This window comes from Mesoplodon mirus (assembly GCF_964341445.2).
Source record: "Mesoplodon mirus genome assembly, chromosome: 11".
Classification (NCBI taxonomy): Eukaryota; Metazoa; Chordata; class Mammalia; order Artiodactyla; family Ziphiidae; genus Mesoplodon; species Mesoplodon mirus.
In genome coordinates, this window is record NC_138987.1 from 29,785,686 (window position 1) to 29,809,048 (window position 23,363).

The 23,363-nt window shown below is 40.8% G+C and overlaps 2 protein-coding genes across 4 annotated transcripts in view; both read left to right on the top strand.

Moving 5' to 3' along the window:
* Positions 1-3,979, top strand: part of TCP11L2 (t-complex 11 like 2) — a 40,849-nt gene extending 36,870 nt beyond the window's left edge. For all 3 annotated transcript variants that reach the window (XM_082636880.1, XM_082636881.1, XM_082636882.1), the window contains one exon: positions 1,600-3,979. In XM_082636880.1, coding sequence (XP_082493006.1) covers positions 1,600-1,844 — 245 coding nt within the window. In that variant the 3' untranslated portion in view covers positions 1,845-3,979. The remainder of the gene's footprint in view (positions 1-1,599) is intronic.
* Positions 3,980-8,206: 4,227 nt separating this feature from the next.
* Positions 8,207-23,363, top strand: part of POLR3B (RNA polymerase III subunit B) — a 113,934-nt gene continuing 98,777 nt past the window's right edge. Inside the window, exons 1-6 of the mRNA XM_082635662.1 lie at positions 8,207-8,424; positions 12,028-12,060; positions 16,144-16,200; positions 16,285-16,349; positions 18,431-18,506; positions 21,142-21,242. Coding sequence (XP_082491788.1) covers positions 8,353-8,424; positions 12,028-12,060; positions 16,144-16,200; positions 16,285-16,349; positions 18,431-18,506; positions 21,142-21,242 — 404 coding nt within the window. The 5' untranslated portion in view covers positions 8,207-8,352. The remainder of the gene's footprint in view (positions 8,425-12,027; positions 12,061-16,143; positions 16,201-16,284; positions 16,350-18,430; positions 18,507-21,141; positions 21,243-23,363) is intronic.

A 23,363-nucleotide genomic window follows, 5' to 3' on the forward strand; every position in this document is an offset into this window, starting at 1 on the left:
ATGATGTGCCTGCCACATGCCAGACCAGGGATATCATAAGACAAAAAAATAGCCCTAACCCTTAGAAAGCCCACTGTCTAAGAAGGGAGAGATAAATTCTCAAGTAACAGTAATACGGGGTGATAGTGTAACAGTTGCGGAAAAGCCACAGAAAGGAGGTGACTTTAGCATCAGCATTGAAGTATGCTCTCAACTTGGGCAGAGATGAGGTGAGGTGGAAAGGCATTCTAGTAAGAGGAAACAATTTGGGCTAAGATATGGACATGGAACACTGGGGACTTTGAGTTCTAGGTCAGGTCTGGCTGAAACGTGTGATTTTTGGGAGAAGTGTTTAGAGATAAGTTTCAGCAATATAGTTATCTGTATTCGACGGAGTGTATTTTCCTTAGTAAACTTCCTTATTTGTGAGATTTCTGTTTCCAAAGCCAGAGAACATCCTTGGAGCAGCATGGGCTGGGGCATGTCAGGCTTGTCCAGTACCATTTGTCCCATACTGCTGCAGCTTCACTTATTTATGCATTTGCGTGCTTTTGTGAAGTCGTCTCAAATGCAGATACATTGAGGCACTGAAGCAGGAAGAATGGAGAAGGTGGCAGTGCCAGTTGAGGTGGCCCTTCCTTAGTGACTCCAGATTGTTGCCCACATGGGGGGTGATCATATAATTTATTTTCCACCCCAGGACACTTTTGAGAGTGCTCTTTTTAATTATGCCAGGACAGCAGGTGTCAACTTTAACTGTCCTGTGAAAACTCGGATGTGTGTTCACCCTTGCCATGGAGCGGTTTGGGCCCCCAAGTTTGCCAGATCTGTAGATTTTTCAAGAAGAACCAAAAATTTGATTTTCTATGTGAAATCCCCTCATTTTAAATGACTTCTATTTTTAAAAAACACTACGTGGACCAAACTGGCAGTGCCAGTTTACAAACTCAGCTTTAAGATACATAACTAAAATTATGGACGTTGAGTTTTTGTAAAAGATTCCCCACCCCACCCTGAAAATGCTATGCATGTTTTGTTAGCTAGCTATTACTGCATAACAAATCACCCCAAAACTCCATCTGTCATTGCTTACAAGTCTGTGGGGCAACCGGGTAGTTCTTTTGGTCTTGCTGGACGCACGCGTGCATTTGTGGTCAGCTGTGGCTTGGGTGAGTAGCTCTGCTGGTCTTGCCTGGGCTCTCTCAGGTGCTTGGGAGTTGGTTGGCTACAGGTTGGTCTAGGATGGCCTAAGATAGAATAACTAGGCTTCCCTCAACATGGTCCCTCATCAAGCCCAGGCTTGTTTACATGGTGGTGGTAGGCAGAGAGAGTGGGTTCAAACCATGCCTCTTGAACACGGAACTCACATACCAGCACTTCTGCCACATTCTGCATTGGCCAAAGCAAGTCGTAAGGCCATCCCTGCTCCAAGGCATGGGGAAACAGACTCCAGTCTTTGATGGGAAGAGCTGCAAGGCTGCTTTGGAAAGGGCATGAATATAGGGAGAGGTCAAGAACTGAGAATGTTGCCGCAATCCACCTACCACAATTACTGTTCTCATTTTTCAAAATCATGTGCTTTAATAATGGGACAGATAAAGATGCCTTCTTTTTCCCCAGAAAAGCGAATCCAGCTATACATGAAAAGCCTACTTTGTCTGCCAAACCCTCAAAAATGCACGCCTGCCGTGCCAGGAGGCCTCACTGTCGTTCAGCAGGAGCTAGAGGTGTTAGGCACGCAATATGCAAACATTGTGAATCTCAACAAACAAGTGTATGGACCATTTTATGCAAATATACTTCGAAAGCTGCTCTTCAGTGAGGAAGCCACGGGGAAGGCGGAAGCTTCATCGTCTACTAACTAAAGAGGAACTGACATTGGATAAGAGACTGGAAGCCCAGCACTTAGGTACCCAGTCTGTTTCCATCAGTGGCATTTCAGATGCGGCACGTTCTCAGTCCTGTCTGTGGCACAGCGTTAGCCCGAATCTGTATAATCCAGTAATATTAGCATTGCAAAGACATGCACGTCGTAATGACCCTGTTTGTGCATCATCTACAAGTCCAAAAGCGACGTTTTTAATGAACAGAAAGCAAGTTGTAATTAATTATATTACCTATATAATACTTGTAAATGTTTTCTTAAGCATATATATCTGGCTTATTCATTCAACCCATAAGGAGTTGTATTTCACATCAAATCTAATGATTTTTTTAACTTTGGTACAGCTGCTTAAAAGGTTGAAAGTTGTGAACATAACCAAGGGGATTGATGTTCTGAATAAATGATGTAAAGTAAGGGATAATCGTATTTTAAATGTACAATTAAATTTTATTAATGTGTAATAGAAGCTTACGTAGTAAGTCCTCAAATTCTACAAATATACCAAATCACATTTTGTGATACCAATTGTCAGTATTTGTTTAGAATTTCAATGTATTAAATACATTTTAAAGCTACATACAAATTTTAGATAAAACCTCCCTTGTTCATTTAGTGAAAATAGAGACAAACACCTTCTAAAATTTTATTCTAGAGGGTGGATTCTTCTCACTTATCCTGCTCTCTGAGGGAAACAGTTTTTGCACACATCTCTTCGTGAATGTCCCTGCATTTCTCAGGCCACTGATAAGGTTTATATAAGATTTTAATATTTTTACATAAGGCAGGAGTGGTTTGAATTGTTTTACTTGTAAGAAGAAGAAAAATTGATAAAACGAGATCCCCATTCTCAGTGAAATTCATGTCTGAAAAAGAAATAGTTGAACTTTGGAATTTTTAACCATATAATGTGCTAGCAAATGCCTTCTGCGCTGATTAAATTCTTACCTGCTGTGACCAAGATGCTCTACTAAGTATCATCATCATTTGCCATTCTTATGCATTAAATTAAACTTTGCCAAGCTGGCACTGGTTGTCAGGATTCTAGAGAAACCTGCATACTGTCCTGGAATTACATACTTCTTCCGAAGTGTTAAGTGAAGCACTACCTTTTGGACGGACTCAGCCTGGAAAGTGCTTTATTTGCATGAAATGCATTTTGATTGTTTGGTTTTCTGAGGATTCATTGAACCTTAGTAATTTGATGGGGAAGAGTGGGTAGGAAGTAAAAAATAATGCTCCTTTCTTCCTCACCTCCTCTTCCTCACCACGACCTTCACCATTATGATGCTACCTAATTATTTGATAAAGTTCTAGGAAATGATTGTGTGAGTAAATTATCTCCGGTCTTTACATTTTGGAGGGATCTGCCAGAATTTGAGGAAATTTTGAAAGCCAGTTGTTTTTCTCACATGACCAGTACATAAATCAGCCATTCTGTCCATTTGAGCAGCTGTGTATAAATGGAATTTTACTGAAGAGCACATCATTGGTCTCACCCATTGTTTCCCTCTTCCTGTATTTCCATTCTGCCTGTTTCCTATGCTTAGAAACCATAAGGTGCTGTAGATTTTTGTTTTCATTTTCTCTTAAGTTGAAGTAGTTTTCAACTGTGTTCACTTTGGGACCTGGACAGCAGGGAGGGTGTGACATAGAAATGTAATGTGTAGCATAACTTTTTGTTGCTTTCTGAGGTGAACTGTATATTTAACCAGAAGACCAGGTGATACACTTTTATATTATCAGATTGGAATCCGTCTGGTATTCTTATATACTTGATTATACTGAGTTGCCAGCAGGAAAACAATGTGCAAACATTTTTTTTAAATGAAGGGCATTCTGCCTTTTTTTTTTAAGTGACAAAGTAAATCTCAATGTCTGAAGTCTGGATTTAGGCAACTACATTTATTAGGATTTTAAAATCCTATCCCTTAGCGTGTTGTTTACTTGGTTTTTACTGAAATGTTTACTTCTACTTTTGAGAATTTTCTTAACATGGTCTTGTTTTGTAATGTCAATTTTATTAAACACCATACACACACTTTCATTCTTCTTCTGCTAAAACATGTATTGTGTGCACTAGTTAAATTTTGAAACATTAAAAATTATTTCAAGATAGCTGGTGTCTCTTTGTTTTCTGAACCACCTTTGGGTAACTCAGGGCTGGAATACTGCACAGTCTTTATTGCAGTTGTTTTAGAAGGATTCTTCTGCTGATCATCAGAGCCTCACAGACAACAGGTCATGTTCATTCGTTCATTCAGTCAACAAATAGCTATTGAGCATCTATGGTGTGCCAAGAAGTATCCTAGATCTTTGATACACAGATGACTAGACAGACACTGTCCTGAAGAAGTTTGTAACCTAGTAAGAAGGACAAACTTGTGAACAATTGCAATAAAGTGTAATTCGGGCAATAAAACACATACACGTGGTGTTAGAGGAAATACTGCCAGACTGTGTTTCGTGGAGGTCACCCCTGAGCATGAAGGGTAGGCAGGAACTTGCCAAGAAAGGGAAAGGCACAAGAGGCCAAGTGCACAGTGGGTACGATGGTGTGGAGAAACGGTAAGCCAAGGGTCCAGCCTATAGAAGAGGGGAAGTGATGAGAGGGGAAACAAGCAAGGTAAAAGGCTTCTGGGATGTCATGCTCAGAAGGGAGGGTTTTGTCCTGAAAGAGATAACCATTGAATCTTTTGAAACAGGAGAAGGTTACAAGCAATTTATGTTTTGGAAGGATTGCCCTGGCAAAGAACACTTGCTGTTGGTGCTAGAATATTCTGTGTTGTGTGAGTATGTGTATACACACTCACACATGAACACATGGCACAAGAGTCCATGTAGAAATGGACTCTAGCTAACAGAAGCAGAAAGAGAGTTTATTGGAGAGGTTTAAGTACCTCATGGAATCTGTTTTACTTGGGGAATTAAGCTTGGAAGATGGGAAGAACCAAGGCACTGCAAGCGTAGGACCTCAGCCAAGCTGGATTCAGAGACTGGTTTCTCAATTGTCCTTGCTGCTTTGCCTCATTTGCTCAAGATTTAAAGTCTCAGATATCAACATTCAGTTGGAAGAATCTCTGTCAAGGGCCCAGGCTCTAATTTGCAGGGGATGGAACAAGACAGTAGCTGACCCTTAGACTCCTGTGTTCCCACCAAGGTCACCCAACTAGGGATTTCTTCCAAATAGGAAGGAGCAGAAAGAGAAAAATCCACTATCATGTGCACTCATGAGGTCTTTAAAACTTGAATGGGAGAAATGTGTGAAGAGGTCCCCCAATCCAGTATCACCTCTAAGAATGACACGAAAAGATGATTCCAGGAAGGGCATAGTCACTGAAGTCAACCTTTATTGGTGTGTGTAGATGAACTGCTGAGCAAAGCCTCAGCATAACCTTATTTCTCAAATTGTAGTTCAAAGTTTAGGGAAGGTTGGTGTGTGTGTCGAGGACCCTACTCCATTCAGCCACTTAGAGACTCAACTTCCATCCATCTTGAACTCAGTAGTCCCCGAAACCTTCAGCATCTCCTTAATCACTCAGAAGATAAGGGAAAGAAAAGGATCACCCACTTCTACTCATGGTACATTGGCCAGAACTAACTAGATCGTTAGTTGATGACTAGATGGCTAGATGGTCATCTGGCCCCATCTAACTGCAAAGGAGTCAGGACGAGGTGCCCAGGAGAAAAGGCGGGCGTGGGTGTTGGGTATTGGTAACCATTAGCAACAGTCTCCATCTCAGATCCCTCCAGTTTCCTTGAATAAGCCCTATGAATCATCTTTTTATGAAAATAAGTTTATTTTTTAAATGAACAACAGAACTTACTGGGTCCTTGCGTTAATGAAGTGCTGGGCATTGCCTAGTAGACCATGCAGGAATTACCTGATTACACCCCCCGCCCCTACTTTGGCCATGTCACAGGGCATGCAGGATCTTAGTTCCCCTACCGGGGATCGAATCCGAGAACCCTGCATTGGAAGCGCAACGTCCTAACCACTGGACCACCAGGGAAATCCCATGAAAATAAGTTTAAGGTCACGTGTCTGCTCTGATCTTTTAGTATTAGCTCCCAGAGCACTGTGTTGAGAGGATTTTGAAGCTAAATCCAGGACAAGCCATGGGCGTGGGGAGTGCCATCTTTTGTGCAACATATTTTTTTCACTTGAATCCTTCTTAAAACTAAAATTCAGCCTGTTCTACCTCTGAGGATATTAGGTTCCAACATTTTCCACTCATTTTTCAGTAAAAGTAGCACGGGACTGAGAGTCACAGGACCTGAGTTTGAATTCACTTCTGCTTCATAGCTATATGACCTCAAGCCAATCTTTTAGTCTCCCTGAATATCCATTTCCTAACCTACCTGACTGCCTTGCAGAACTATTGTGAGAATCAAATGAGATAATGTATTTGTAATTGTCTACAAACTCTAAAGCATAATGTGGACGAATACATTACAATAGCTCATTTATTTGTCCTAAATCTCTTTCACACTTCAAGAGGTTTTAGTATTTTGAGAAGTGATGATTGAGTACTGAAGTACATAAGACCAAAAATTGTCAAATCATATCACAACCGTGGTTCATTAAGCCCAATATTGTCATTGGCAGAGAAATTCAAGGGTACATAGAAGGCTGCAGTTATTGTCCTTGCTGTCAACTTCAAAGGATAGTGACACACCCAACATGTTCTAATTTCATTTAGTAAATCAGATATGACTTTATCCTCCATGATTTAATCTAACCTTTTAGAACGTACATTTGTACTAGCAACTTGTACCCTCTTGTTCTCTGTTTTTCAAGTGAAGCTATATCTTTTCATGTCTAAGCTTGGTATGTTAGCCTTGTTCAGCTTTCAAGGCAAAGGGACCTAGGGATTTATCGCAAGGCTTTATGAAGAAGAAAGGAAACCTAGTAATCTGTCCCAGCAGCTGCACTTGCCGGCATAGTAGAGAAACTGAATATAATTTTTTTCTTTCAGAATGTAGTAAAATAATTACTTACCATATGGCCTAAGCACTTTGATCTCATATAACTGCACAACCCGCTACAAGGCAGGCTCTATTTTTTTTTTTTTAATTTTTTGGCTGCGTTGGGTCTTCATTGCTGCGCGTGAGCTTTCTCTAGTTGCAGCGAGTGGGGAGCGCGGGCTTCTCATTGCGGTGGCTTCTCTTGTTGCGGAGCACAGGCTCTAGGCGCGTGGGTTTCAGTAGCTGTGGCTCACAGGCTCTGGAGCAGAGACTCAGTAGTTGTGGTGCACGGGCTTAGTTGCTCCGTGGCACGTGGGATCTTCCCAGACCAGGGATCGAACCCGTGTCCCCTGCACTGGCAGGCAGATTCTTAACCACTGCGCCACCAGGGAAGTCCCTGTAAGTTCACTTTAAATTAGGGATACCAATCTTTTCTCTTCTGCCAACTTGTATTTCTTGAAAACCATTCATGGTGATTTTTAACCATCTGTTCAGAAAATTTTAAAATTTCCATGGGATCATAAAACTATGGCTAGAATTATATTATCCAATCTATGAATATTTTCCTTTATGATTTCTGACTATATTGCTATCCTTGAAGGTGGCCACAGCTCAATGTTATGGATTTATTCACTTTATATTTTCTTCTAAGGTTTCGTTAACATTTAAATATTTAATCCGTACAGGATTTACTTAGATGTATTTTTTTTCTAAATGGCTAATCAGCAGCTCCAACATCATTTTTTTAAAATTTTTTGCCTTATAATAAATTTAATCAGTTATACATATACATGTTTCCATATCCCCTCCCTTTTGTCCAACATCATTTTTTGGGTAAGCCATCTTCCCCTGCTGATTTAAAATGTCATCTTTTCATACTAAATTTCTGCTGGAATTTACTCCTGGATCTTCTGTCTAGCCCTTTTAGAATATAACAGTATCTTAATTACTGTCCTGTTATGCTCTTCTTTCTAGGTAAGTTAACTCCTCCTCACGTTGTGGTCATTTTAATGATTGTATAATAGGCCATCACACGCATGTACCTTAATTTATTAACCAATCCCCTCCTACTAGTCATTTGGTTAATTTCCTATTTTTTTCCATACTATACAATGTGTAGTTTGGAGCTAAATTAAATGAATTCTATGCCTCGGTGGCTCAAGTTGTGCAAATTATCCATTTACCGTTTTCTTTGAATTATTTTTAAAACGACAATACGCGTTGTTGGTCTTGATTGTGGGATAACTGACAAAATCTGTCCGCTGGGGTTTAAGATTACCCAGGCGAGACTTCCGAGCGACACCAGGGGGCGCAGTTTCCAAGCTCCGCCTCAGCCACATCCGGGTTCAACCGCAGGTTCTGACTGAGAGCAGGCGGAACCTTTCTTCCGCGCCTCCAATTAAGTTGCGCGGCGGGGACTATTTAGACCACCGCGCACCGCTCTCCATGGGTACAGTCGTTTGTCTGGCGCAGCGAAGGCGCGCGTGAGGGTTCTGTTTGCTCCTTCCTTCGTCGTGAACAGCATGGACGTGCTTGCGGAGGAGTTTGGGAACTTGACCCCGGAGCAGCTGGCTGCGCCGATCCCGACTGTAGAGGTGAGGGCAGGGCACGCGTGGAACGGAAGAGAGGCTGACATGCGTCCCCGGGAGGCGTTGCCCCGAGAGCTCTGGCCGCGGAGGGGGGCGGGCCGCGTCTTCCACGCATGCTCAGGACTTGCGCGCGTGCTCGGGGCTCCGCGCGCGAGTCCTCTCCAGAGCCGGCCACCGCTTGTGCGTGCAAGGGTAAAGCTGAGGGGAGATGTAGGCCGCCGCGCAGACTCAGCGGCTCCGCTCACGGCTCGGGTTGGACGCATTCCAGTGTTTGTGTGTTGTCAGGGGAGGACTGACTCTCGCCCACCTTGGGGGGACGTATTGCATCTTTGACGGCTTATAAGGGATGAGGAGGTCCAGGGAGCTTAGGCCACTTTGGTGAGGTCCCACAGCTGGCTGTGGTGGGAAAACCAGATCGTCTGAATCCCAGGCTAGTAATTTCTCCTTTTCACCGGGAACTCAAGTTTGGGCTGCAGGAGTATTTTAAACGCCGAGAAAATTCACTCCAAATTTTGCCTAGGTGTTTTCGGGGGAGTAGCCCCGTAGCTTTCATCAGATTCTCAGAAGTTAAGGATAACTGCCCTACAGTGAGCTGCCTAATGAAGTTCAGATGTTGACGTAATTTTATTTTCTGGAAAGGTACATATAACTTCTCTGGGCCTCAAAATCTTAGTTGGCATGGGATGGGAAGTGGAGAAATAGTCAAGGGAGAGATTCAGGTAGAGGGAACAGGACACTGGAAGCCTGGAGGCAAGACCATGTGTTTTTAAGGAATTAAAACAAATCCAGTAGTACTGGAGTGAAGAAAAGTAGAGGAGAGATCAAGGGCGACAGATAAGGGTCCTGATTATGAAAGGTTTTGTTAGACATCTAAAGGAGGCCTGGGATGCCATTGACAAGTTTAAGGAGGAGAATGGCCGACAGGATCAGTAAATCTATTTCTTTAATAATTATTCGGCAAATAAAGGAATTACAATCAGTCTGTTAGATTCAATCTGTGAGTGCCTGCAATACACTGCTGATCTTCATTGGACAATACTGGATTTTTAACTTTTTTTTTATATTGGAGTATAGTTGATCTGAATTTTTAGCTCTTGAACAGCTATTTAAGAGCCAGCATTTACTGACCACGTATGTGCCAGCTCTGTTCAAGCCTAACGAGCATTATGTTATTTAATCATCTGAAGCAAGTAATATTTTTGCCCCATTTTTTTGCCAATGAAGATTTTTAAGGCCCAGAGAGGTTAAGTAACTCACCCAGTTTCAGAAGGCTGTTAAATGGCTGATCTGTATTTTGGACCCTGGCAGTCAGACTCCAGAGCCCTCATCCTTAACTGCTGACTGGACTGCTTCTCCAGAGAGCTGAAGGAATAAGCCTAAAGGATTTCTGTTTCTTGTCTGAATTTGCACAGCTGTGAAAGGACCAGTACTACATTTCCAGTCTTCTGATTTAGGAATAACAGTTCCTTTTCCTGGTCCTCTGCATCTAATCCACCGTCCCATCTTAAGGGCCCCCAACTACAAAATTTACTCAATTCTGAAACTTCATTTCTTCTGTTCTCCAAGTCTGAACCACTGTCATCTCTTATTTCCTAGGCTCCTGACTTGTCCCATTCCAACAGTCTGTTCTCTGCTCTGTAGCCAGAGCCATCAGTTTAAACAGGCAGATATGATCACGTTGCTCCCTTGGTTAAAATTCTGCAGTCTGCCCATTGCTCTCAGGGCAAAATCTAAAGTCCTTACCATATTTATATGAGTCCTTTTCTCATTCTGGCCACTGCTTACTTCTCTAACCTGTTTCTTCTCCCCACCCCCCACCCCCACCCCAGATCTCCTCAAGATCTTTCTACTCTCCTCATATAGTCTTCTCTGATCTTTCTCGCATTCTTCTTTGTAGATTTACATACAGTAAGATGCATGAGTACTAAGTGTTCATTTGACAGTTATGTATACCCAAATGACTAGCACCCCATACAAGATATAGAACATTTTCAGCATCCCACAAAGTTCCCTTTTCAGTTTGTGCCCTACCACACCTTTTGATTTCTATCATCATAGATGAGTTTTGCCAGACTCAACTTCTTTTTTTTTTGTTTTTAAGATTTGACTTTTTTTAGAGTAGTTTCAGGTTCACAGCAAAATTGAGAGGAAGGTATAGAGATTTTCTACATACCCCCTGCCCCCACCTACCTTTTTTCTTGAAAAAAGTTTTTACTTTTTCCAGGTTGTCTGCCTCCCCCTCAGGCCATTCCTCAGTCTTCTTTGCTAGATGTGCTTTCTGCTCCTCATCTCTAAATGTTGGAGTGTTTTTGATCTCACTTCATGGAACTCTTCTCCACCTATATACTCTGTAGGTGATTTCATCTGTTGCACGGCTTTAACTACTGTCCATTTGCTGACCTCTCCCTGATTCAGATCTCCAGTCCACTCTCTTCCCAAGTTCCAGACCTATATTGTTGTCCATTTGGCATCTCCAAATAGACAAATGGATATCTCAGACTTAACATGCCCCCAACCAAACTCCTGATGACCCCTGCACACCTAAACCTGCTGCTCTGACAGCATCCAGAAATCCAGCATCCTCCTCATCTCCAGAAATGGCAACTCTAAGGTGTCAGTCTCAACTCCTCTTTCTCTCAGAGTCTCCATCTAATCTACTGTCAAGTCCTGTTGGCTCTAACGTCACATTGAGTTTCCTAGCCAACAGTTTCTCACCACCCATATTGTTATCAGCCTGGAGTATTGCAGTGAACGCCTAAATGATCTCCCTCCTTCTAACCTTGCCTGTTCTCACCCCAGCAGCTAGAGTGATCCAGTTAAAATGAGTCACATCATCTTGTCACTCTTTTGCTCAAAACCTTCCAATGCTTCTCCTGTTACTCAAAGTAAAAAAGTTTACAGTTCTTGGGAAGTCTTACATGATCCTGGAGCCCTTACTCAGAAGCTGTGTATTCTTACTTCAGACTCAGTTCTAACCGTTTTTCAGATTTCCCATTAACAGATTAGATACCATTCATGAAGAGTCTTATCATGGTAGGCTGTTTACGACCTCAGGAAGGTGTGAAGAGCAGGCCTAAGAACTCAAGAAGTGTGGCAGTTTGCAGCCATTTAAAGTAGGAGATGGACACCATGTGATATCCTTCTGCAGCCTGAGCTCTGACCAGGCACTAGTTGAGAAAAAATAGGGGGGAGAAAGAACTCCCTTTGGGTTGAGAGACCAAGCTTCCACACCAGACTCTCTGAAACTTACTCACCCTTCCTCAAACTGGCAAACCCTGCTTACTCAGGAAGTGTCCTGAGAATAAAATAAAGATAAAGAGTGCTTGGAATCTTGAGTCACCAAGAAGAGATTAAAGTATATTCTATTTAAGAAATTTGTGGTTTTTATATACTTGTGTGTGTACATGTTTGTATACATGTACATACACAGCGCATATATGATTTCCATAAAAGTGGTTGCAATGTAAAAATTGTTCTTTTTGTTTTCATTTACTTTCTTTTGCTTACTGTGATGAAGTGAGTCATATTGGGTACATTAAAATAACTTCTCATGAAAATATTGTGATTGCTAGCACAGAGTTCTGATACTTATATTGTTCTGATTCACAGGAAAAATGGCGGCTGCTTCCAGCATTTTTAAAGGTAATTAATATTTACTAATAATTAGTTGGTTTTCCAATGCAGAGTGAAGAAATAAGCCTTTTTTAAAATTAATTTTTCTTCACCAACATTTTTTGATTTTGTACAACTGTGTGCTTTTCTAGGTTTTAGAAATACAAGAAATTATAAGGCAGTATCCCTGTCTATAAAATACTAGTTAGGGGATTGCTAATCTAATTTTAGAGATAGCAAGTAGTATACATGGTAGCATGGCCTATGAATAATACAAACCAAAGTGCTGTTGGCAAGAGTGATGCCACAAGTGGTCAGAGAGGGCCTCCCAAACGAGGTGAGATGTAAGCCACATCTTAAGAGGAAAGGAATGAACTGAGCTGAAAGGTAGGATGCAGGGAGCATGGCTTGATAAAAGTGCTCGAGAGGAGCCTCCACGAGGTCTGTAGGAAACAGAGTCCAGTCTGCTTGGCTGGAACGGGTGAGTGGCTAGACAGAGGAACTACAGATTATAAGGTTCCTATTATTATTGAATTTCAATTTTAAAGCGCTTATGCTGAGTAGTAGCAGGTTCCACAATGATAGACCACTTGACACACAGTGGGATGGTTATAGTCAAAAAAAGAAAGACAGTAGCAAGTGTTGATGAGGATGTGCAGCAGTCAGAACCCTAACGCTCTACTGATGGGAATGTAAAATGTTGCAGCCGCTTTGGAAAACAGCCTGGCAGTTCATCAAATGGTTAAACATAGTTACCGTCTGATCCTGCGATTCTACTCCTAGGTATTTACTCAAGATAAATGAAAACATATGTCTGTGCAAAAACTTGTACACAGATGTTCATAGCAGCATTATTTATAATAGCCAAAAAGTGTAAACAACTCACATGAACACCAGCTAATGGATGGATAAATAAAATATGGTATATCCATACAACAGAATATTATTTGGCAATAAAAAGAAATCAAGTGCTGACGTATGCTACAACATGGATGAATCTTGGAAGCATCTCGCTAAGTGAAAGAATGAAGACTTGAAAAATGAGTAGAGTTTTGTCCAACTTAGTTTTCTGTTAATAGGCAGAGGGGAGAGTGCTGGGAGATGAAGCTGGGAAGCTATCAGGGCCAGATTTCTGACCAGATTATATGGTTAAGGAATTTGATGTGAAGGATTTTGGCTTTTCTTCTAACAGCAATAGGAAGCTCTTGAAGAAGTTTTAGGTAACCAAAAATGAAATAAAATGATAGTAAGGTCAAGGGAAGTTTTTTTGTTGTTGTTGTTTTTAATTATGACTTTTTTTCTTTTTCAAAGGGAACTATATATATATAGTTCCTACATATATAGAACTATATATGTATATACACATATGCATAAGCAGAGGAGAAGGGGTAGGATTTTTTTTTTTTTTTTTTTGTGGTACACGGGCCTCCCACTGCTGTGGCCTCTCCCGTTGTGGAGCACAGGCTCCGGACGCGCAGGCTCAGCGGCCATGGCTCACGGGCCCAGCCGCTCCGCGGCATGTGGGATCTTCCCGGACCGGGGCACGAACCCGTGTCCCCTGCATCGGCAGGCAGACTCTCAACCACTGTGCCACCAGGGAAGCCCGTGGGTAGGATTTATGATTCAAAAGAGAGGAGACAGTTTGTGGTATGTGGTCCAAGAAGAGGTTGTCTACTACCTATTGGCATTTCCCATTGGCACTTGCCGTCTGCCTCTACAAGGATTCGATCATGTGCTGCTGCAGCTGCTGACTTTCAACACCCCCTGAAAGGAGCTCAGGGTGGAGAGCGGAAATGAGCCACTGTGTGCTCTGGGAAAAACTGGCAGAACAGGTCTTCAGATAGTTATATATATATATTTTAAATTTTATTTTATTTATTTTTATTTTTGGCTGCGTTGGGTCTTCGTTGCCGTGCATGGGCTTTCTCTAGTTGTGGTGAACAGGGGGCTACTCTCTGTTGCGGTGCACGGGCTTCTCACTGTGGTGTCTTCTCTTGTTGCAGAGCGTGGGCTCTAGGCACACGGGCTTCAGTAGTTGTGGCTCACGGGCGTAGTTCCTCCGCGGCATGTGGGATCTTCCCGGACCAGGGCTCGAACCCGTGTCCTCTGCCTTGGCAGGCATATTCTTAACTACTGCGCCACCAGGGAAGCCCGCTAGTTAGATATTTTCAGAAGCCAATTTTATGAGCCCAATTCTTGCATCTCCTCGTATCTAGAAAAGCACTAAAATCCTTCACGGTGACGTGTGTGCCTCGTGACTAGCAGTAACCTTCACGAAAGTAGCAGAAACCTTCTGTAAAAAATATGTGCTTGATTGCATGTACTCCCCCTTCACCAAAATCACATATATCCTGACCTGACCCCCTGCGTCTTTGGAGAAGTTTCTCAGAGCTTTCTGGGATGCTATCTCCCGGCCGCAGTCCTCATTTTGCCCCCAAATAAAACTTAACTTGCAACTCTCATGTTGTGCATTTTTTTAACTCAACGGTTACTATGGCAACCGTGAAGGTACTCGAACCTTCAATCTTCTGAACTGTCGACTAGAATATTAGCGCTTAGATGGCAGGTGCCAATGGAAAACGCCACTTTGTAGTTGACAAGGTAGAGAACTTAACAGAGACATGAGACTACAGCTGTTTCATTCATTTAAAGTTGGGGTTCTCTTTTACTCAGACCACCTTGAAATATATTTGTCCAAGAACAAAAAGGTAAAGATTTTTAATATGTAACTGAAGACAGGAACTTGAAGCTTGTGAGGCTGCGGTGCGGTGGGCAGGTAGAATCAAGACTTGGAATGTTAGGCTGGGGTGACAGCAGTGAGGAGAGTCTCATGTAAGTCCCTCTTGTTTTGCACAAGTACCAAATGGGGTGTGCTGGACTTAATAGCATTCTTCTGTGAACATAAAAATTACCTTTTGAGTTTTAGTTGATCAGCCTGTAATGTGACCTTGTTTTTTAATAGCCATGGTAAAAGATCCAGAATGAGGGAGGTACGTAGTAGCCCCACTGTCCACTGGTCAGACTGTGGAGGATTGTCAGTGAGTTCAGGACATCCATGTGATGACGAAGTGGAGCCCACTCAGGAGCGGTTCGTGGGCTGCTGAAGGGTCTGGAAGGCATGCCTGCGAGAAATAGTGGAAGTGCCTGTTCAGCCTGGAAGTGAGAACATGAAAGAGAGATGTGATCACTAAACAGACTGTGGTAGAGCAGACATTTTCTCCAGAAAAGGCAGTTAAGCCCAAGGGGTGGAAACTGGGGGAAGGCAGCCTGCGGATCATTATAAGGGTGAATTTTTCCCCTAACAATCAGGACTATTTCATAATAGGATGGCTGCTTTGTAAGCCAGTGAGATCCTGAATAAGGAGGTGGAATTAAAGCAAAGGCCCTGTGATTATCTGTCTGTTGAGAGTGTTCTAGAAGTGTTGAACTAATTGTGTTTGAAGATTAATGTAAAAAGATGAACATATTACAGTCCTTTAAATCCTAAGACTGGATTCTATGTGTTTATCGTTTCAGTGTTTTTTTATAGCGCTTTGTGCAGCCATACTGACTTCTGAGATGAAAGGAAGTCACTGCCAGCTGATCGATCTTAGGTCCCTGATGTTCACTCTGCTTCCAATTTTAAATGCAATTATTTTTGGTTTTCTTAATAGAGATCCTTGTTTTTTCCCTTCATTCTTCTAAAAGTGATATGGAAGACAGATATAAAACTGCTTACATAGGAGCAAGACAAGAAAGAAAATAGACATTGTTTGGGGGTTGAAGAGATGATGCTCAACTGCTGTATTTTTTCTTGGATTTTTTTTGTAAATTCAAAGCATGTAGGGAAAATCTGCCTTATTTGTTAGCTCATGGGGAGTCATTAGGTATATTCAGGTACTCATATCTTGAATTCCAAAGGTCAGATTGTTTCTCAGGGAGGAAAATTTGAGGGTGTTCTAGTAAGATGGAGGAGAGATGGAGTGAGGACACAGAAATGTAAAGCTTTGCTAAGTAAAATTCATGGATTTTTTTTCTCACTTTGGTTTTGAGGAAAATTTATGTATCAGGTGAGATCCATTGTGTAATCTGCTATTTTGTTGCTAACCTACTTTTTACTTTTTATCTGTTTAGGTGAAAGGCCTTGTGAAACAGCATATAGATTCATTTAACTATTTCATTAATGTAGAGGTAAGCATCAGATCTTGGAAAAGGATATGGTTAAGAATTAACTGGAAGCCAGAGTCTTTCCTCATGTTACTCTTTCCCCTGCAGATAAAGAAAATAATGAAAGCCAATGAAAAGGTTACGAGTGATGCTGACCCCATGTGGTACTTAAAGTAAGGAATCAACTACTCTTAGTTTGCTATTTTGTTTATGTCTAACATTTTTTTATAGTGAATGTAGTTGCTGTCAAAACTCTTTTAACATAATTCTCCTTTTATCTGTTTGATAGGAAGATATTTATTAATTTTCAATTGGTAAGCTAAGGATAACAAGTAGTTATGAGTGAAAAGTTACTGAAACTATTAGGTTTAAACTTTTTTAAAAACAATTTTAGAGGAAAATTACAAAAAGAGGACAAGGAGTTCCCATGTTACACTTCACCCAGTTTATACTAATATTCACATCTTATGTAGCCATAGCATAATTAGCACAACTAGGAAATTAGCACCGATACAATACTGTTGACTAATCTACAAATCTTAGTTATCCCACTAATGTCCTTTGTCTGGTCCAGGATTCAATCCAGGACCTGCATTATGTTCAGACGTCATATGTCTCCTTCATCCTCTCCAATCTATGCCAGTTCCTCAAGCTCTCTTGGTCTTTCATGACCTTGACACTTTTGAAGAATTCTGGTCAGTCGTTTTGTAGAAAGTCCTTGATTCGGGTTTGTGCGGTATTTGCTCGTGGCTACATTGGGTTATGCCTTTTTGGCCAGAATACCACAGAAGCAATGCTTCGTGTCATTCTCACTGTACCATATCAGGGGGTACAGATGTCAGTATATTTAACGGCTGGTGATTTTAACTTTGTTCACTTGATTAAGATGGTATCTTCGAGGTTTCTCCACTATAAAGTTACTAATTTTTCCTTTAGTAATTAATCACTGTCTTATAAGGTGATCCTTCGAGACTATGCAAATATCTTATTTCTCATTGCACTTTACCCACTGCCTTTAGCATGCATTGATGATCGTTGCAGCAGTTACCTACAACAGTAACTGCTGTGGTGTTTACCTATTGGCAAGTCTCTATTTCCATCATTCTTTCTACATTAATATTAGAATTCTACTGTGAGGAAGAGCTTTTTCTTCCCCTCATTTACTCTCTATCTGTAATTTTATTTATATCAATATGAACTCATGGGTGTTTATTTTATTCTATACATCATAATCCAGTACTGTCATTGTTTTATTTCTCAAATGGTCCCAGATTTGGCCATAGGGAGATTCATCAAGTTGACTGCTACATCCTTTTAACATGCTCCTGTGAACTTTCGAGCACTCCTCTACTTTCTGGTACCATGAGATGTGGTTCATCTAGTGCTTTTCCTGTCCCAGCCTGGAATCAATCATTTCTCCAAGGAGCTTTAGTCTCTTTTATTGGAGAGTAGTGTTTAGACACCAAGATATGGGTACTAAAGTCTCAGTAGACAGAGCTATATTTACTTATTTATTCAATCCTAGGATATACAGAAAGTAGTTTCAGAATTGTTAATTCATCACTCTGTGAGAATAAAATTTACTGATATTTGTATACTGCTTTTCTGTCCTTGCTGTATCCAATCAAAATACTGTTTTCTAAAGTTACTCAGGTTAGTTATTTTCTTTCTTGCCTTTTCAGTGCCGTTATATTATTCATTTGTAGTGCAGTCAGGTTTGTATTCCATTTGGGGTATGTGAGACATTATTTGGTTGTAAGAGTTAGACCTATAGAAAAAAGTCTACTCAGAAAATTGTCCCTCCCCTTCCAGTTCTTCCCACCCTGTTCCCAGTGCTCCCTGTAGGTAACCAGTCTCATTAGTTTCTGCTTTCTTCTTCCTGTTTCTTTTGCACAAATGAGTGCATATATTTTTTCCTCTTATTATCCTTTCTTATGAGAATGGTGGCGTACTATAGCTACTCTTTTGCATTTGCTTTTTTCCTTAAGTATCATTTGTAGGGAGCTATAGTTTCAATATTTTTGTAAAGAGATTTACAGTATTTTTTTTTAAAGGTAACTTGATAGCATTTTCTCTCCTTTGTAAACTGTGTGTTCTATGACTTTAAGATCTCCAATTATAATTTTTTAATTTGTCATCCTCTGCAAGATAAGCATTTGTCAAAGGGCAATCTTGTATTCGGGAGGAAAATAGCTTGATTGTTTATATGTTCTTTGAAGAACTGTAATTGGTTCTGGAATAACTTGCTTTTCAGATATCTTAATATCTATGTCGGGCTTCCTGATGTTGAAGAAAGCTTCAATGTAACTAGACCAGTGTCCCCTCATGAGGTAATTATCAACCTTAATTTAATTGGATTTGTTTGGTTTAACTGGAAGAGTCAGTGCCCTTAAAATATATTCTTAAAAACTGATTTAAAAATGGGGAAAAATCTCTTATGAGACAAGATAACCAAAATAAATAAGCACCCGTATAATACCATACTATATTAGGAAAGAGTTTTGTATTAGTTGGTTTATCATTTAATCCTAGTTAACTTGCCCTGTTAGGTCACTGTGTCTTTCTTATGTCCTGTTTCTGAGTTTTTTCATGGTCTCCCCACCCCCCATCCTTGCTGACCACTGGTGTCTGGTGCGGTGTGCTGTTCCTGCAGGGGTTTCTCGCTTAGTGCGTATTTTGAGGGTCAGCAGGCCTTGCGTTTGCAGAGGAACTGAGGACAAGGAACTCACGGTCTAGCAGAAGAGGCAGAGGAGAAGAAAATGTAAATGCCGGGGTTTTAAAAGAGCTACAGACAACAGCTTTTAGACCAGGCCTGTTTATTGGCTTTTAACGGATTCTAGATTTCACTTCAAATTCTTCTACTTAGTGTCCATAATTGGGCATTGATTCAGGAAGGAAAATGATTTTTGTAGATTTTCCTGGTTTGTATTAATGTAAAGCTAAAATAGCAATTAGGGAACATAGCACAGGAATCTTTAGTAAAGAACAAGTAAGGTTTTAGAGTGCTATGGTTGTTTTCTAAGCAAGGTGAAACAGGAAGTGTGATCAAGTAACCAGATATTTTATATCGGTAATTTTGGTATTAATCACCGAGTATTGATTGAGCATTTATTTTGTGCTGCAAAATTGGGAGATACAAAAGAAATAAGACATAATATCTTTGCTCAAGTTCATACTGTTGTGGATTAAAATAACAAAACAAATGAAACAGAGACACCAGGGTTTGCAGCCTAGACGGTAGGTAAGGCGAATATGTGACGTTGGATTGAACAGGGAGGAGTGAGGACTGGATGTTGGAAACTGTGTGCCCCGATTTGGCTTTCCCCACCTCCATTTTCCATCTGGCTAGGACTTTCCAATTTTTCAAGAACTAAACAGCCAATTAACAATTTCCAAGTCACCTTCTAAACCAGCATATGGGTTCAGAGAAGGGAGAAGACGAAGAATTCGAAGTAGTTCAAGAAGGCTGAAGCCACAATTGCCATTATAATAATTATTCCTGATGTTGAAGAAAACACATGGGTATTACTGCAATTAGAGAAAGAGGGTGCAAAGATTTCTTGGAGGGATATTGACTCTTAGAGAGATGGGGAGCGTGGGAGAGCAGGTGGGTGGGCAGTCATGGGACCCACAGCAGGACTTGGGGTGCAGGTACTGCAGGCTCTACCCACACAGCCCTTTTCCTTTTGATAAGAGAGAGTTCGAGGGGGACAGAGGGGGCCCCAGAGGTAGTTTGGGACCCCATGTTTACCACTTCTGTCAAATTTCATTTCCATTTGAAGGGATGAGTTTGTTAAGACCCATGAATGTCTGCCTATCATGGGTGTTACATTAGTTTTATTAACAAAAATGAGATAATATTTATATAGTACTCTGTACCAGGCACCATTCTAAAAATATATACTCATACTCTTGGGAATTAAAATTATTCACATTCCCGTTTTACGTATGAGGAGACTGAGATGCAGAAAGGTTATTTAAAACTTAATTGGTAGAGCCAGGATTTGAGCACAGAAAATAGAGTCCACACTCTGATCACCATGCCACCCTACCTTTGGTCAGGCCTGCAGGAGGCTTGATATAATTAAATATAAGGTAATATACTGGTCAATAATAGGACTATATAATATTTTTAAATCCTAGGCACTGTTAGGCTAGAAAAAGTTTGTATCTGTCTTTGGTGCAGTAAAAGCCAGAGAGAGGATTCAGCATCATGAATTGCATCGTTGAGGTTGAGAGAAATTCTCTTTTTGAGACTGCAAGGCACCTGATGACCATCAATATAATGGAGAAGTCATCGGAAGATTTTCATGGGGTTCCCTGATCATGGCCCAGGCAAGGGCTTCTCTTAGTGAGTCATCACCACGTGAAAGTAAAGCGCACACCAACAATTTCTAAAGTTCTGCAAGTGACTCAGAAATTGTTAGAATGATGCGTTGAGTGATTCATGCTCTGACATATCCCTTGGAAAGGAATTTTGTGATATAGTTTAGTTTGTTTGGAGAATAAAAGGAAATATAGTTTAATTCTTTTAGTTTGTGCGTGTACATACTTTAGTTATTATACTGGTTGTTAACTATTTTGAATAAGCCAGCCACATTGATGACTTTCCAAGGACCCAGTTTGCAAGGGATGATCTAACGGCTTCAAAGGTATGGGACAGACTGGTGATGGCATCAGATCAGTGAGAAGAAAATCAGTACCAGATTTATTGTTCCATTTCTGGGCTGGCAGGGGTGGGGAAGCTGTGGCAATGTCTAGATCCATGGCTGGCATCATCCCCTCATGGAGAAGGTAAGCTTGTAACTCCCAGTGCCCTTAAGGCAGCACAGGGGGCAGCTGTGTTCCATGGAGGGATCAGAGTCCAGCATGGGCCACGCTTCTACTCGAGAAGAGCTCTTTGAGGCTGCCAGGATCCTTTCTTTTCCAGAGAGGAGGAGCCGTGATTGTCTGATTCTCTTTCAGTGCCGGTTGCGGGACATGACGTACTCTGCCCCCATCACAGTGGATATTGAATATACCCGAGGCAGCCAGAGGATCATCCGCAACGCCTTACCCATTGGCAGGTGAGGACTGACACTTCCTGGAGCCTCGCTGCCAGCATTGCGGCCCTGTGAGGTGACCTCGAGCAAGTACTAATGCTCTTGCCCTATTTCCTCATCTGAAAAATGGGGGAGATGGAGCCTACTTCATGGGGTTATTTTATGGGTCCAGTGAGTCAGCACATGTAAAGCACTTGGAGCAGCGTCCTTCACGTTGTTGTGGTTGTTATATTTAAACTGTGAAACCTTTTCCATAAAGTTAAGGAAATTGCTTCCATTTCCTCCTGTAACTCCAGGCTGTTAGGGAAACATTGGGTAAGATAGCATTTCACTGAATGCTCCTGGGCTGGTCTTCTTGGTGGATTCTTACATATTTTGAGTTTTCCTGGAAGAATGAGCGTTTATAGCAGTATTTAAGGCAGAAATTATTTATTTGCCCAGAGCAAGTTTGGAAATAATAGATAGCATCAGCTAGCATTTTTGCTGCCTGCTTTTCCTAATTAGGGAAATATATTGATTCTCCTGTAGAAATGGACAAAATCCACAATATTTAATAATGAGTTTAATAATGATGTTGAACTTTAAACTTAGTGCAAATAATTACCGCTCAAGTGTTGCCCCCCTTCAAAAGTGCTAAGAGTTTAATAAACATCCATTTGTTCATTAAATATGCACCAGCTAACTGTCATTGTCTGCACTCTGCTGGGTCCTCAGGTAAGTAGAAGACACTTAAGACATCGCTTGTTTGGCTACATTCTCCTCATTCTTCACTTAGGAAAAGAAGTAGGGATATTAAAATGTTAATCTTTGTCTTAGCACGACTGTTTATCAGTGTTAAGATCAGAGCTTCTCTCTTTCTTGTAAATGGACCATACTTGTGTCCAGTTAAATCTTGGACTGTTGCTAAATGATTATCCAGTTTGAGTATTGTGAAAGAAAGGCAGGAGATACTGGAGCAAACCAGAAATACATTTAAGGTTTAGATCCTGGGTTAAAGAGGGGCAGGGAAGGATGGGCATGTAACTGGTATTTGTTGAATACCTACCAGGTGCCAGGTCCTGTGATAGGTGATTTCATTTGTTAGGCCTGCATTCCGAAAAACGACCTCTGTTAATTAGACTGCTTATATGTACCATGTACTACCATAATTGGAAACATCTCATTTAATTATTTTTTTGAACTAAAACGTTTTTAGTTTAATCCAAATAATATTTATACTTGGTAGCAAATCAAATAGTACATAAGAACATTTGATACAAAACAGGAGTCTTCCTCCCTACCCTTCCTCATCCCTAGTCCCATTCCTGACCTTGTAACCAGTTCTGTTATTTCTTCTGGTTATTAACATCCATAACTTTAAATGCTATGCTTATACCTTTTTTTCTTGCTACCTCAATTTTAGACAACTATTTTTTGACTACTAACATAGAAGGTGTGGATTGGTTTATCTGTATCATTCACTTTCCTTCTCCCTTCCTCTTCCAACTTTGTTTCTTATTTTTAATTCTTCAATTCTTCTTTTGGTTACTCTGGTAATTTTAATATTCTTTAAAAAAATTTTAATATTCTTATATATTAGTCAGTGTCTTTTTTCTTTATTTAAATATCAAAATGAGGACTTTTTTTTTCTGGGTGTTTTTTTTTTTTTCCTGGCCATGCCTCGAGGCATGGGATCTTAGTTCCCCAACCAGGGGGAACTAAGGGATTGAACCCACACCCCCTGCAGTGGAAGTACGGAATCTTAACCACTGGACCACCAGAGAAGTCCCTAAAATGAGGATATTTCTATCCCTACCTTCCCATTATGATTTCTTTTTTAACCTATGAGTTACTTAGAAGACTGTTTTTAAATTTGCAAATTGGTGCTTTACATCAAGTTTTGGAACTTTGTGGAGACCTGTTTCTTTTCATACATGTTTCATGTGTGTTTGGAAGCAAGGGGTATTCTCCAGTTGTTGTGTCACTGTCTATCTTTTTCTTTTCGATCAAGCTTGTTAATTGTGTTGTTTAGATATTATGTGTCTTCACTGATTTTTTGATTGGTTTTAATAAGTACTAGGAGAAATGTGTTAAAATCTCCCACTACGATGATGGATTTGTCCGTTTTTCCTTATGTTTTTGTGTGTTTTTGCTTTTTGAAGTTAT